This window comes from Molossus molossus, unplaced genomic scaffold, assembly GCF_014108415.1.
Source record: "Molossus molossus isolate mMolMol1 unplaced genomic scaffold, mMolMol1.p scaffold_m16_p_10, whole genome shotgun sequence".
Lineage (NCBI taxonomy): Eukaryota > Metazoa > Chordata > Mammalia > Chiroptera > Molossidae > Molossus > Molossus molossus.
The window spans coordinates 62,747,974-62,764,127 of record NW_023425345.1 but is presented as its reverse complement, the minus strand read 5'-3'; the positions used below and the strand labels follow the sequence as shown (position 1 = coordinate 62,764,127).

The window sequence follows — 16,154 nt, the reverse complement described above, 5'->3', positions numbered from 1 at the left end:
TTCCCCTTTTAGATGCTTCCTTAATAATTACTTTTCTCTTTACTTAAAATTATTAGATTACACATGGTATTTCACATAAAAACACCATCATCATCATAACAACTACTATTTTTTTGAGTGTTTGGTTCATTCCATATATTATTATGCTGATAATTAGATCATCTCATAAAAGTTTTAACAACCCTGAAAGGCATGTTAATATTTCTATGTACAATGTTCAGGTAAGAAAAATGAGGCTTGGAGAGGTTAAGCATGAATATTTCTATGTGTAATTTTTAGGTAACAAAAATTAAGCTTGGAAGGTTAAGCATCTTGTCCAAGGGCATTCAGCTTGCATGTGTTTTAGTTGGATAAAATTCCAGGTCTGTGATAATCTAAAACCTCAAACTCTTAACGTCTGCTTCTCAAATCCTGATGATTCACTAACATATTCTTGAATATCTATGATCTCTCATAAAAAATCCTTACATTTGATATTGTATTTCAAAAATAATTTAAAAATTAATGTAACAATACTTTGGAACGACAGGGAAGACCATGATGTAAATAATTTAGGCTAAGCAAAACAGTATTCTTTGTTATATTAAAATTAATGTTAATTTAGAATATTTTAATTTCTTTTTTATCCAGTTTAATAGTTAGAAAAGAACTACGAGCACAGGTTTACAACAAGTTTCCTAATGGCACATAGCACATATTGGGGTAATTTTATTAAAAAAATAGTTTGTCACATTGGCTATGCACAACAATTCTTACAAGTACCTACCTATATTATTCAAGATTGACAAATAGTACTATATAATCTGTATGGCTGGTGTTATAATAGAAACTTGATAAATGTTAGTTGAATCAGAGTTTCAATTATCTATCTAGATTCTCCGTATTTATTCATTCAATTGACTCAAACTATCTCTGAGTTATTTTCTTCATTTTAATAAACGAACTGAATTCACAGTGAAGAGTTTTAGTGCTTCTTAGACTTTTCACTAGGGACCCCTTAGAGAATCTTAAGAAATCTATGGGCCTCTCCCCAGAAAAATGGATATATAAAAATATTACATACAATGTAAAGAATTACATACACTATAAAAAAACAAGAAGACTCTGAAATTAGATATAATCTGTGAAATCTAAGGCAACCTCTCTTAAAGCTTCCATTTCCTCATCTGTAAAATGCAAATACCACCTATCTCATGTTATGCAGACTGAGTGAAATCATGTTAATTTTGGTGCTTGCAATTTAGTATATGCCAAATTATGTGGTAGCTATAATTCTTATCAGACCAACACTGCCTTCTGGTTTTATCTCTCATTATTGTTTGAGGTTTTCTTGTCCTGATTGTCTGTTATAGCCACTTCCTAGTTTCCAAGGATATTTATTTGTTTCCACTGGTTACCTCATTTATTTGTCTTTTTCTGTCAGGGTACCTATTTTTATAGATGATAGTAAACCATGAAAGCACTGGAGAATAATAACATCTTTAATGTTGGGTTCAGAATATTAAATGCCTTTTAATGTTACTGTGATCAATTCCCTGGTGATGAGTAATAAACAGAAATTCAATATAAGGACAAGGATACTTGAAGGGCAAAATATGGCTCATGAATCTAAACTGGAGATCTGATATATACTTGTGGCATACAAGAAAATGGGGAGTCCTGGTCGGTGTGGCTCAGTTGGTGGTGCTGTGCACCAAAAGGTTGCCGGTTCAATTCTGGTCAGGGCACACACCCAGGTTTCAGCTTGACCCCTGGTAGGGGGTGTTCAAGAGACAGTTGATCGATGTTTCACTCTCACGTCAATATTTTTCTCTCACTCCCTGTCCCTTCTTCTCTAAAAAAAAAAAGAAAATCAACTAAAAAAAAAAAGAAAATGGGAAAATTATGCTATATCTATACCACACACTTTTCTTAAGAACTAAATGACAATGAAACTCAATGCATAGGACATAATTGAGATTTAGTAACATTTTAATAATGTTAGATACCAAATCAGAACAGAACACTGTATTATGATGAGAAAGCATTTATTATTCTCAAAACTGGTTATATTAAAAACACTTTTATGTTCATATCTGGAAAGCAATTTTTAAAGGATATGAAAATTTACAGTCAGGAAAAGTGCCATGAAAATAATGCAAAGCTTTGGTAACTCCCAATTATAGGAGAAATCCTTATACAACAAACTCTAAAGGACTGTCCAAATTATTATTTTTTTAAATTTACTAAATTTTATAGAGAGAACAAAGGAGAAAGGGAGGGGGAGGGAGAGAGAAGCATCTATTTGTAGTTCCACTTATTTATTTATACATTTATTCATTGATTCTCACATGTGCTCTGATCAGGGATTGAAACCTGAAACCTTGGTGGATCAGGATAGGACAATGCTCTAACCAACAGAGCCACACAGCCAGAGCCAAACTGTTTTAGTTTGCTTTATTTTTATTGTCATTTTGGTATTTTTAAGCATTAAAAATTGCATGAAATGTATAGGTGACAGGTTGAAGATAAAAATATTTTGGTTATGTGTTTGATATAGTGTTACTGTGGTTATAATGATGAGATTTCTCAAAACATTGAAGAGAAGCTTAAGATCCCCAAGCATTATAAAATGCTTTATAAGTAAATAATAACCTCAATCTGTGTAGAAGACCTCAAAGACTGATCTTAAGACTATGTATAGCCTGGGTCAGTTTGGTTCAGTGGTTAAGAGTGTCAGACCCAGGAACAAAGGGTCGTGGGTTTGATTCCCAGTCAAGGGCATGTACCTGGGTTGTAGGTTCAATCCCTGGCCCCAGTTAAGATCATGCATGAGGCAACCAATCAAGGTGTCTCTCTCACATTGATGTCTCTCTCTCTCTCCTCCACCCTTCTCTCCCTGCCTTCTACACTACTTAAAAATCAATGGAAAAATATCCTCAGGTGAGGATTAACAACCACCAACAGAAAAGAATATGTACAATGAAACATGTCCCCTTCCCCCAAATTATTAGATTATTTGAGATGGTGGTCCTTTACCATCACAATGCCTCTCATTTTAGAATGGTGAATACTTCATTTAAAGTACAGTCATGTTCTGGTTTTACTTTAAAACATTTTTTTTAGATCTTACATTCTTATGATTCTATGCAATTTCTAAAAATATGTATAGAAGCTGAGTTTGTGATCCAGTAAGTTTTTATTAGTTCTGCTGAATGTAACAGACTGGAAAAGTGAGCTAGACTTTCCTTTATATTTTGAGATTTCAGAGTTGAATACTAGTATATTTAATCTGTTGCTGACTTTTCTTTCCTTTTTTTTAATCCTCATCTGAGTATAGTTTTTCCATTGATTTTTAGAGAAAATGGAAGGGAGGAAGGAGGGGAGGGAGGGAAGGAGGGACAGGGAGACAGATATTGATGTATTCATATTGACTGGCTGAGCAGGGCTGGAGATGAAACCCACAACCCAGGTACATGCCTTTGGCCAAGAATCCAACGCTCGACCATTCAGTGTGCAGGGCCATGCTCTATCCACTGAGCAACACATGCCTTGGCAATTTAAAGCATCCTGGTGTATGTAATTAGTAAAATATTTGTTGTTCTTACTGTACAGTCTTGTTGTAACTGTTTTATTTGTTTAAATGAAACAAACTATCATGTATCCTCAAAGTAAGTTTCTAGAGAACTCAATTAACTATTCATGCTTAACCAGATAATTGACACAGGGGTCCTTTTGAAACAAAATCCTTTTTAATAACTAATCAAGTTACCAACTTTTGATTTCAAAAGCTGCTGTTTCTAATGTGTACTGAACAAATTTGTGTAATTTTTTTTTGTGCCAGACTTTTGACTGTTTTCAGGCAATGTGAGACGGATGGTTAGAAACAATAATAAATTAAGGTTTCTATTTAACCCTTTCAGGACTAACCCGTATCTTATTAAAAAAAACTTCCTGCCCTGGCTGGGTAGCTCAGTTGGTTAGAACATCATCCTGATATGCCAAGGTTGTGGGTTTGATCCCTGGTCAGGATACACACAAAACTCAACCAATGAAAGCCTAAATAAGTGGAATCGATGTTTCTCCCTTCATCTCTCTCTAAATTCAATCAGTAAAAAAAAAAAAAGAAAAACTAAATTTTTTTTTCTTGTGTTATGATGTTTGCCAGCATTCAGTACTATTGATCTGGAGGTAGGTTTACATGCTCATTTAGCTTATTTCTTGTAACTTGCAGCATGCTCTACGCATTCAGTCTTTAAGGGGTTTATTTTATAAACTGTACTATAAGGTTTATTAGCAATCAGATGGAAAAATAAATAAGCTTATACCATATTTTGTAGAAAAATCTGCTCAGCTTCATATTTCATCCATGAACAATCTATAAAGTGAACAGTTTTAAAGATTAAGTAAAATAAAATGTAAAAATTTTGGGTTAAACATAAAAACAGTTCCTGAGTGCAAGAATTAATGAACTGAACAGAATCAGTTTGAAGTAGGGGATTTTTAGATTGTTTCTTTCATGCCCAAGGTTTTGTTGAGATCTATATACTTCATACTCTTTATTGTCTCATTGTTGTCAGTCTTCACTTTCTTTTACAATGAATGCATTTTCACTTTAAGTATAAATTCCTTAGTTTAAAAAATGTATTATTAACATTCAGTATTTGAATGGTTATCACTAAGGCCATTACTATTTAAGAAGCAGATAATTCTTCCATCAACCTACTGTATGTTTCTTTCATCAAGAAACAGTATGCACATAAATTATTTTCATTTCTTCTGTCAATTCAGTATTTAATCCATGTTTCCCTTTTAAACAGATTCCAGTTAATTTTTCACTACCAGAAGAAATGTATTGGCTGATATGTGAGTTTTAAATTAATTTACTATTATATATTCATTAAACCTGGTAACTTTTGGGGGAGTAATTTTATTTTTTAAAGTGAAAAATATAATTCACACACGTGATAGAGTAATTGGTGTTTTTATTGAGAAAACAACTTAATCATCTATTTAAACATTCAACAAAATTGAGAAAACAGAGTAAAAAGTACTTTATTGAATTTTTTTGCATGATGTGGGAAAAAAGAACTTTTATTGTATGAAATTGATTTTGAATGGGTAAAAACTTACATCACATTAATTCTGAGATGACTCATAGATAATTAAATAAATTAGATTGGAAAGATGAGAATGATAATATCAGGTGATAAAAGTATGTATGAAGCCCTGGCTGGTGTGGCTCTCAGTCGGTTAAAGCACTGTCCCATTCACAGAAAGGTCACATGTTTGATCCCCAGTTGGGGGTGCGTAGGGGAGGCAAGTTTTTCTCACGTCAATGTTTCTCTCTCCCTCTCCCTTCCTTTCTCTCTAAAAATGAATAAAAACATATCAGGTGAGGAATGAAAAATTTTTACAAAAAAGTGGATATGGCCCTGGCCAGTTTGGCTCAGCGGTTAGAGCATCGGCCTGCGGTCCGGAGAGACCTGGGTTCGGTTCCCGCTAAGGGCACGTACTTCAGTTGCAGTTTGTCCCCGGCCCTGGTTGGTTGTGCGGGTGGCAGCCACTCGATGTGTCCCTTCACGTCGATGTTTCTCTCTCTCTCTCTTCCTCTCTCCCTCCCACTCTATCTGTATAAAAAATGGAAAAATATCCTCGGGTGAGGATAAAAAAAAAAAAAAAAAAAAGTGGATATGAAAAAACATGCTACAAATGATTCTATTTAACTTTTCTTTTTCCTTTTTGGTGCTAAGCCTTGGAATGGACTGATTAGCAGTGACTTACCAAAAGCCATCCATTTCAACTCTTCTGCCTGGCAGTATTTTAAAATATTCCAAAATCCTGGCACCTTAATTCTGCAATAAATACCAGCCTCCTTTACTTAGGCTGATTCTAGTCACTGGCCCATGCTCATTTCTGCTTCTGAGTTGGCTAACTTGTATCCTCCCCAAAATTTATGAGGTTCTAATCTCCAGTGTCTTATTTAAATAGGACTCTTTAAAAGGTGGTTAATATTAAATAGGGTCATATGGGTAAGCTCTAACTCAATATGACTGGTGTTCTTACAAATAAGAGAAATTTAGAGAGAGACCTGAATAGAGAGAGAATACCATGTAAACAAGAAACAGCCACCTATAACTCAAGGACAAAGGCCCTTCGAAGAAACCTACCCTGTTTTGGACTACTAGCCTCCAGAACTGTGAGGAAATAAATTTGTTTAAGCCATCCAGTCAGTGGTACTTTGTTATGGCAGCCCTAGCTGCCTTTGCTAATGTTATTTCCCTCACTGAAAATGTCTCTTCCTTTCATCCACATCTATTCAAACTAGGTCATTTAAAATTGAACTTAAGCAGCCACTTGGTGAAGTTATCCCTGACATACCAGTCCTCTCTCACTTCCCTTTTCTGATCTAGCAGAGAATTTATAGTCTGTACCACAGAGCACATAAAGTAGATGTAAGAATTTCATAATATAGATAAAATGCTTAAACTAGTGCCTGACAAGTAATGAGTCTTAAATGTTTGCTATATCCGTTGCTATTACTACTTATTAATTATATTTTTCTCCAATCAAATCATGTTACTACTGACTCTTTTTAGTATAATTCTGGGCATGTAAGTGCTAAAAACGTTTGTTTATGTATAAAACATTAAGGGGAAAGTGAGATGTAGTTCTTGCTCTTAATAAACTCATTGTATGGCAAGGGCAAAACCCAATTCTATAAGATCCTTAGGTGAAAAAAAAAAACGGGTTCAGAAAAATTTCACAAAAGATGAGTCCTGAAGGAAGATGTATTAGTTATCTATTGCTGCATAACAAATTAACCCAAACCACAGCAGCTTAAAACAAATATTATCTCAGATCCATGAAGGGGATAGTTAGGTGGTTCTGGATCAAGGTCTCTTGTGAGGTTAGTTAAGCTGTTGGTTGGGCTGGAGTCATCCCAAGGGGGCCCAAAGATTTGCTTGTAAAGTTTACTCATGTGGTTGTTGGTAAGTTTTAGTTCTTTATAGGCTGCCCGAATGTCCTATGACATGACAGCTGGCATCCCTTAGTGATTCAAGAGTTTGCATAAGAAGTTCCATCGCCTTTTATGATCTAGTTTGAGTCACAGTCACTTCCACCTTATTCTATTTATTAGAAGAAAGTCACAAAGACCAACACACACTCAGAAGAAAGTGAATTAAGTTCTACCTCTTGATGAATAGAATATCAAAGAATTGGTGGACATATTTTTAAAACCAGCACAGAAGACTACAGAGAAATCTGTTAAGACATTTTTTGGGGAGCAAGAAGTGAATTAAAGCTAAGGGAAGAAAACTGCAAGAGCACGAACTATGAAGCCGCACGGAATACTGAGATATTACCACAAGAAGTACCTGAGGTTGCAAATGTAGGAAGGTGTTTATGGTGCCTACTTCCTCCTTGAAGCATGCCTGTGCCTTTCCCATCCCCCTCTTCTTCCCTTACAGGTGTCCATCTCCTAAACTCTAAGGGACTTGCAACCAGGGGAGCAATGGGCAGTGGCAGCTCTTCCAGGGCTATCCCCCTGAACCTGTCTCCAAAGTCCTCTTTTCTCTGACTTCTCAGTGAGTCAAAACAGCCCTGCCTTGGCTGACTTCTTTCCTATAACACTGTTCTTTTTTTCAAAGATCTTAAAATTGATTTTTAGAGAGAGGAAGTGAGAAACATTGACAGGCTGCTTTATGCATGCCCCCTACTGGGAACTGACCCTACATCCCAGGCATGTGGCCTAACTGGGAATCGAACCAACTTTCAGAGCACAGGATGATGCCCAACCAACCGAGCCACACCAACCAGGGCTCCTATAACATTTCTAGAGAGCCAAACCAGCTCCGCCCAGGCTCTCTCCTGTTGCTTCTCGTATTGTAAGCCCTTCCTTGTTTTACTGTCCTCAGCTTTAATAAACGTAGTCTCAAAAAAAAATCTTTATAATTCACGAATAGGAGGAGTTTACACTTTTATCCTAGGTGATGAGGCATTGTTATAAAGAATTTATGCAGGGGAGTCTTCAAAGACTGCAGAAACTGGTGGTGGTAGTTTGAGACTGGAGAGAGGTAAAACTTAATAAAGACTAGTTAAATAATCTCTTTCAAAAGTTCAGATAAGAGATTATGAGTGGCCTGGCCGGTGTAGTTCGGTGGACTGAGAGGTCCTGGTTTGATTCCCATTTGGGGCGCATAGCTGGGTTGTGGGCTTGATCCCCGGTGGGGGGCATGCAGGAGACAGCCAATCGGTGTTTCTCTCTCACACTGATGTTTCCATCTTTCTCTCCCTTCCTCTCTCTCTAAAAAAAATCAATAAAACCATATTCAAAACAAGAGATTATGCCCTGGCCTGTTTGGCTCAGCAGTTAGAGCATTGGCCTGCGGTCCAGAGAGACCCGAGTTTGGTTCCCGCTAAGGGCACGTACCTCAGTTGAAGTTTGTCCCCGGCCCTAGTTGGGTCGTGAGGGAGGCAGCCACTCGATGTGTCCCTTTCACGTAGATGTTTCTCTCTCTCTCTCTCCCCCTCCCACTCTATCTGAAAAAAAAAAAAAGGAAAAATGTCCTCGAATGAGAATTAAAAAAGAGAGATTATGAGTGAATGATTAAAGAATGGCTGAAAAACTGGAGAGGAAGGATGGATCCTAGACATACTTAGAAGATAAAATATACAAGAATTGACAATTAGTTGTGGGGTATAGGGAAGAAAAAAGATATCAAGCTTGGCAACTGAGTATGTGGTACTATTTCCCCAAATTATCCACTTATTTCTTTTTATCCTCACCTGAGGACATTTTTTGCATTTATCTTCAGATAAAGCGGGAGGGAGAGAGACAGTGAAACATCAATGTGAGAGAGACATATAGACTGGTTGCCACCCACACAACCCCAACCCGGGCAGAGGACAAACTGCAACCAACATGCATGCTCTTAGCGGGAACTAAACCTGGGATTCTGGTCCACAGGCCAACACTCTAACTGCTGAGCCAAACCGGCCAGGGGTCCACTTTATTTCTTTAAAGATAAAGATAGCCTTTTAATTAGTTTTGCAAAAAATTTTTTCTATGAAAATTAAAAAATTATGAAATAAAATAAAAACTGTAACAGTCACTTTTGCAAAGTTGAATGAACATCTTGTACATATCCGGTTAATCCTTTGTGAACTTACAAATTTTTACAAAATTGGAATTGTATTTTAAAACTTTCTTCACACTTAATATACTGTATCGATAAAATTACTTCCATATCATTTTAAAAAGCTGAATACTGTTCTGCTGTATGGATGTAGTTTAATTTATTTAACTGATATTTTAGTGAACAATGCAGTAATGAACACTCTGGCAAGGAAGTTGTTACACATATCCTTATGATACATTTTCATTAGAGGAATTAACCTGTCAAATGCTTATGCTCAAGGCTTTTGATACATATTGCTAAGGTGCACCCTAGAAATATGCCAATTTATACTCTCAGTAGTATAAGAAACCCTGTTTCTCTGAACCCTTGCTAGTATTATCAAAATTTAATCACTTGTTAAAATAACACGTGAAGCTTTGTGCAGTGGCAGTATTGTAGCCAATGAGGTTTATCCGAGGAGTGATTGTTAATTAAAATAATAACAACACCTGATGACCAAATTAATGTGTAACATGTTTCATTACTCATAAGTCTAACTTACTATTAAACTTTCATATTACCACTCAAACCTTAAGATTCATATATTTTAGCTGAAGAATATGAGGTCTAGTAAGTTATATAATAAATCAGACTACTATTTAGTGGGAGTTTCTGCCATAGATATTATATTGTAGTGCTTTTTCTGATTTGCCACTCTGACTCACCAATTATGCCTCCCCCCCCCCTCCCCCCAACCATACTAACCTTAAAAAAGTACATATTTCATTATCAAGGGCTAGAATTTTAGAATATTCTATTAGTTTAGCACTATTTTTCCTAGCTGCTTCCTAGCTTGGATTTTACACATCATGTGTTAAAGGAAACCTTTCAAGATATTTACTTAAAAAAAAAAAGTCTACCTAATCTTTGATAAAGATCTAGTTCATTCATTCAATGGCTCATTTATTCACTGTCTCAAACATTCAATAGTACTTATCTAATGTTTTACCATATGTGGGGGATAAAGCAGTAAACAAAACAAATGTAGCCCCTGTTCTCATGAAACTTACTATTTTTAGTAGGGAGAAGGGAAACAACAATAAATAGATAATGATAAATTACAAATGCTATCAAGAAAACAGTCGCCCCACTGGTGTGGCTCAGTGGTTGAGCGTTGACCCATGCACCAAGAGTTCACTGGTTAGATTCCCAGTCAGGGCACATGCCCAGGTTGTGGGCCAAATCCCCAGAGGGGGGCATGGAGGAGGTGGCCAACAGATGTTCTCTCTCATCGATGTTTCTTCTCCCTCTCCCTTTCTCTAAAAAGCAATAAAAAAAAAAAAAAAATATATATATATATATATATATATATATATACACAGTCATGTGAGAGAGAATAAATGGAAAAAGAAGCTACTTTAGATATGGTGGCCAGGGAAGAAGTATTAGAGATAATATCTGAGTTAAGACCTGAAGGATGAGAATGAGTTAGCCATATAAACAGAGAGAAAACATATCTCAGGCAGAAATAAATACCAAGTGCAAAGGTTCTGTGGAGTAACAGTTAAATTCAATTGAATACAAGAGACCCTAAATTGTAGCTTTAATGACAGAAGTTCTCTTTTTCCTTTATGTCAATAGGGGGTACAGGGTTGGTATGGTACTCTACAGAGGTCTCAAGGCTGCAGGTTTCCTCCAGCTTAAGGTTTTGCCACCCCTAGGTTGGAAGAACCTGCACATAGTCCAAACTGGCAGCTACAGTTGGTTCAGGATATAAAAGGAAAAGTAGCAAAGGACTGAAGGTGTGCAACAGCTGTCTTTTAACGATGGTTTTGGAAAGGTGCCATGTGACATACCTGTTTATCGGCCAGAACTACCACACGGCTATAGGGAGGCTGGAAATATAGTCTTTGTTCTGGAAAGGCACATGCCCATGTCTATTAATACAAAAAAAAATTGGAGAAATTTTAGGGGACAAATAACAGCCCCTGCTACAGACTGGAAAAAGCTTGGTACATGACAGAGTGGAAAGGAAAAGTGAGAACAAGATGAAGTTGGAGAGGTAGGCAGAAGCCAGATTATGGTTTTAAAGGCCATGGTAAATTAACCTGATTTTATTCTAAGAGAAGCCACTGATGGTTTTTAAACAAGGGAGTAACATAGCCTAATAAACTTTTTAAATGATCAGTCCAGCTGGATGTACAGAATGATTTGCAGCGGCCAGGGAAAAGTAAAAGCAGATAATGTGGATATTGCTGTGTGAGAGATGATGGTGTCTCGGACAGCATGAGAAGTGGCAGGATTCAGACTACATATAAGGAAGAGCTAATGGTACTGGATGATCAATTGGACATAGAGTGTGAGGAATCACAGAAGATTCCTTGTTAGCAGTATTGTTTATGGGAGGCCAGCTTGGATCCAAATGTTGTTTCAGTACTTGTTAAAAATTGTTTTTGAAATATGTTTTTACTGATTTTGAAAGAGACAGGAAGGGAGAGGGAGAGACAGAGAGAAACATCAATAGGCTGTCTCCTGCACACACTTTACTAGGGATAGAGCCGGCAACCCAGGCATGTGACCTGACTGGAACTGAACCAGGGAACTCTCAGTGCATGCCCAACCAACTGGGCCACACAGGCCAGGGCAGTACTTGTTAAATTTGAAATACTTATCCTTTTTACCTATTACCGTGGTAAGATTTTCAGTACTGTCTACACCTTTCAAAAAATGTGAGGCCTCCCTTTTGTAAATAACTACAACTAGTTATTTACAAACTCCTTTTCTTCTTCCAGTAAGAATTTTTTTTTCTCACTTTAATTCAGTAATTTTTCTATAACATGCATAAGAAATTTACTTACATTTCAACAAACAAAACACATACAAGGTAAGGACTGTTTTTCAATAAAAGAAAGAAAATCCATCAAAGTGAATAGTTAAAAAAAAACTAGACAAAATGGGCAAATTAGATCATTGGCAATAAAAATGAACTTTTTGATAATATAAGATGATTTAAAAATGTACTAGACTGCTTACTAGAAAGACATAAGCATAAGCTCTTAACAAATGTTAGTTCATCACAACATTTTTATTGATATTTAAAGAGGGAGAGAGAGAGATACACTGGCTGGTTGCTTCTTGCATGCACCAGACTGGGGATCAAACTGCAACCTAGGTATGTGCCCTGACCGGAATCAAACCTTTGACCTTCCAGTGCACAGGCTGATGCTCAACCAACTGAGCCACATCAGGTAGGACGATGTTAGTTCACTTAATACCTAGAACCAACCTCTAAAGTAGACATGAAACAAGCTTCACAAATTTATTAACAGATTGGACACCAGTAATAGGACAAACTTGTTCAGCAAGACTTAAATTTATCCTAAAGTTTTCTCAAGAAAGAAACAGTATCAGTGTATTTTTCCTAGCGCTACTACCCCACACATTTACCATGAAATGTCTGCTTTCTTTCAGTAAAATATTCAAGGTAACAGAACCCTCAAATTAGACCTGTCCCTTTCTGGAAGTGATTTCTTCAATTTTACCAATGGTTATGCTATTTAAAACTTGTGCTTAATAAGGTCCATCTTTTGGTTTTAACAAAATCCTGTATGTAAGTCAAACTAATGGATTAAATGGTAAATAAGCCCTGGCTGGTTTGGCCCAGTGGTTAGAGCATCAGCCCATGGACCAAAGACTCAATTCCAGCCAAGGGCATGTACCTCAGTTGCAGTTCAGTCCCTGGCCCTGGTGGGGATCCTGCAGGAGGCAACCAATCGATGTGTCTCTCTCACATCGATGTTTCTTTCTCTGTCCCTCCCATTCTATCTGAAGATAAATGGAAAAAAATATCCTAGGGTAAGGATTAAGAAAATAATAAAAAATAAAAATAAATGTTAAGCAACACCTGATGCAACTACATATATAAAACCATCTCTCTCTCTCTTTTTTTCTTTTGTTAATCTTCACCAGAGGATATTTTTCCATTGATTTTTGGAGAGAGTAGAAGGGAAGGAGGGAGAAAATAAGGGAGAAAGAAAGAAACATCAATGTGAGAGAGACACTTTGATTTGTTGCCTCTGGGGCCGGGGATTGAACCTGCAACCCAAGTTTGTGCTCTCAACTGGCAATCGAACCCATGACCCTTCTGTCCGTGGGCCCACACTGTAACTGCTGAGCCAAACTGGCCAGGGTCCATATCTCATATTTATTATTCTACTTTATGATTCTAAATATTAATAGTTAATATTTTCAAATTATTAACAGGTCAAAATGCTTACTAATACAGAGACATATGCATATACATGTATTTATATAACTGTATATATTACATTTATTTGTCGATGGATTCAGTTTTTTAACACGTTATCTTATGTAGCAGAAGAGAAAGCTCAAGAGGCAGGTGGGAAGGAACTGCTGGGGAAAAGATAGGGAAGAAAATAAAGAATCGTTCCTCCTTGAACTTTCCTAACAAAAACACAGTGAAGCAGAATGTTTAATGAAATGAATAATCATGTAAAACACTTTCTACTGGCTATGTCAGCATCATTCAAAATTTAATTTACACAGTATCTAAAACATGACAAAATCACCTTTTATTTTATTTTTTGTTATTTATGAATGACAGATGCCCTTTGCCCTTTGACGATATATTTTAAATGGGATTACAGTGAGTTTTTGGAAGGAAAAGGTGATTTTACAAAAGAAACAAACAAGGGAAGTGGAAATTTTATTAACTCCAAATAAACTGCACTTTACATTAATAACTTCCATCACTCAAACTGAAATAACAATTTTCACTGTATGAAACTACACAACCACAAAAACACACATGTAAAGACTCTTTTTAAGTCCAAAATGTCTAGTGGCAACAAAAGGGAAGAGCTTTTCAATATAAAAAGGAATAGACTTATTCTTTAAAAGAAAACAAACTTAATTTCACTGAATCACTTTTCTGGAAAGCAGAGACTTTTCACTCCCCTTGTTTCCACCAAAGCCACCGAAATTCCCACGGCCTTGCTGATAGCCCAGTCGGTCATTCGGGACGAGAGAAAATGCTTCAACTCTAACTCAGCCAGCGCGAGCTTACCCAGAAGCGCTTTAAAAACCTGCTCCCCAATATGTTCCCTCCCACCAAGTTTAAAACAAAAGGGGGGAGGCGAGTAGAAAACACCACTGGTTTCGGCAGAGGAGAACTCACTTCTCTGGAGGTGATGTGACGTGCTGCCGGTCCCTGGAAGTGCGTGCACATGCATCTGAGGTTGAGGGGGCTGCGCGGAGAAAAGGGGGACAGCGATCAACTGGCTTCGGGTGTTGGGGCAAGGGGGCGTTCCACGAGGACGTGGGTGGGGCGGGGTGTCCAACACGAACACAAACACAAACACGCTGTGCGTCCCCGGGGAGGGCGGACCCATGCCACCTCACCATTCCCCGCCCCTGGACCCCGCGGCCCACCTCGCACCCAGGGCCCGTGCCCAATGTGAATCAACCCGCCCCAGGGGAACCGTAGCGGCCGCAGAGGCCCCGCTCGCTATAACGGCCGCGGAGAAGCTGCGAGCCTCCCGGTGAGTCGGTGGGAGACAGGGTGGAGGCTGCGGGGAGGGGGATGATGGAGTGAAGCGCCTCTCCCTACCCACTCTCGGACGCGCGGGAAACCGTCTACCCACCCCCAACCTTGTCCGGTCGGCAATCGCCTCTCCCACCTTCCGCCGCTGCCTTGAGGGAAGCCGGAACGACGGGGGTCACGGCAGGGGTCAGAGGGTAAAGGTCTTGCTCCCAGCAGCCTCCGCGGTGGATACGTCGCCATCTTGGATCCGCGGGACAAGAAAATTCATGCGGTGAGTTTTTGGCAAATTTTCGGAAGTCTGGCAGCGGGGCGCGCGGCTAGGGCGGCGGATTCGGGGCCCCCGCAAGGCGGGGGAATGCCTCGGGGCCGGTCCTGTCGCGCCTGGGGTCCGCGGGCAGCGTCCTGGCCCGCCGCTTCCCGTTGCTTTTGTCTCGGCTCCAATCGAGAGAGGGAGAGCAGAGCGGGCGGGGAGGGGGGGTGGCGGCGGTGGAGGGAGGGAGGGAGAGAAGGGAGGGAGGGGGGTGTGTGTGGGGAGAGTGGTGGATAGGACGTAAAGCGTCGCGGTACTTGGGTCGCCGCCGCAGCAGCCCTGGATCCTAGGCCCGGTCCCTTTGGTGGGCGCTGGGTCTTTCCTCAGACTCGGCTCTCAAGGGCTCCCGCCAGCGCGGAGGAGCCTGCGCCGCGCTGCTTCCTGGGCAAGAAGAGAAAGCAGCAGCGGCGGTGGCCAAGGAACCCCGGCCCGCTTTAGACGACGCTGCCGCCTTCCCATAAGCTGCCGCCTTTCCATAAACTGCCTTGGCCCCTGGCTGTTCAAATTCTCTCAGTACACGCACATCACCTGCAACTTGTGTGTGTGTGTGTGTGTGTGTGTGTATGTGTGTGTAAAAGATGGGGGACATTGGACTGGCTAACGGGTCTCAGGAGCCTCTGGGCTCTGGGATACCGAAGGATTTGGATGATGGGAGGAGGAGTGCAACTGTGATGCTTCCTCTGCCACCTCACCCGGAGGGTGAAGCTTCCGTGGTGTGGTAGAGACCGAGTCGGGTTAGTCCTGGGGTAGCGGAGGAACCCGAGACGTTTCAGTCTGTGAAGTTGCTAGTCCTGGGTTTCTACTTCCGCCGGGGGCTCTCCACCTTTTGCTGGCTTGGGTCTAACTTAAAAGTTTTACGGAAGAAATGAGTAGGGTTAGAAGAGGCCCTTCTAGTTCTTAGCTGAGGCTCTGTTGTCGGTCTAGGAGAGAAACTCTGTGGCTCTTCGTGACTAGGGATCAGTCTGAATGCGAGTTGCAGTTTTGTAAAAACATTTCCAAGGTTTTAGAATTTGCATTTATTCCAGGCCCTTGTGAGTACGGTATCGCCACCATAAAAGTCTTACATACGGGTACCACACTCTCGGAAGGAACCTAAATATCAACTTCCTTTGAATCCTAGGAGATGCCTTCACTTTTCAACATCCAGAAGACCGAATGCAACACATTTTGTGTCATTTTC

General features: G+C 39.3%; 1 protein-coding gene and 1 long non-coding RNA gene across 6 annotated transcripts in view; one reads left to right on the top strand and one right to left on the bottom strand.

The window, feature by feature from the left end:
- Nucleotides 1-1,495: 1,495 nt before the first annotated feature.
- Nucleotides 1,496-14,824, bottom strand: LOC118623197. Its single transcript, XR_004958261.1, has 5 exons — nucleotides 14,765-14,824; nucleotides 14,299-14,368; nucleotides 10,958-11,038; nucleotides 4,308-4,357; nucleotides 1,496-1,834 (listed from the first exon to the last, which is right to left on the bottom strand). It is a non-coding gene; the product is annotated as an uncharacterized LOC118623197 (long non-coding RNA).
- The window catches only part of CNOT2 (CCR4-NOT transcription complex subunit 2), a 114,084-nt gene continuing 112,448 nt past the window's right edge, over nucleotides 14,519-16,154 (top strand). For 2 of the 5 annotated variants that reach the window (XM_036250720.1, XM_036250719.1), the window contains exon 1: nucleotides 14,793-14,935. Coding sequence is in view for 1 of the 5 variants with exons in the window: in XM_036250712.1 (XP_036106605.1) it covers nucleotides 14,931-14,935 (5 nt within the window). In the remaining 4 variants the exon portion in view is untranslated. Of the gene's footprint in view, nucleotides 14,663-14,791; nucleotides 14,936-16,154 lie in introns of those variants that run through there. The other 3 variants (XM_036250713.1, XM_036250712.1, XM_036250716.1) reach the window with 3 other exon arrangements.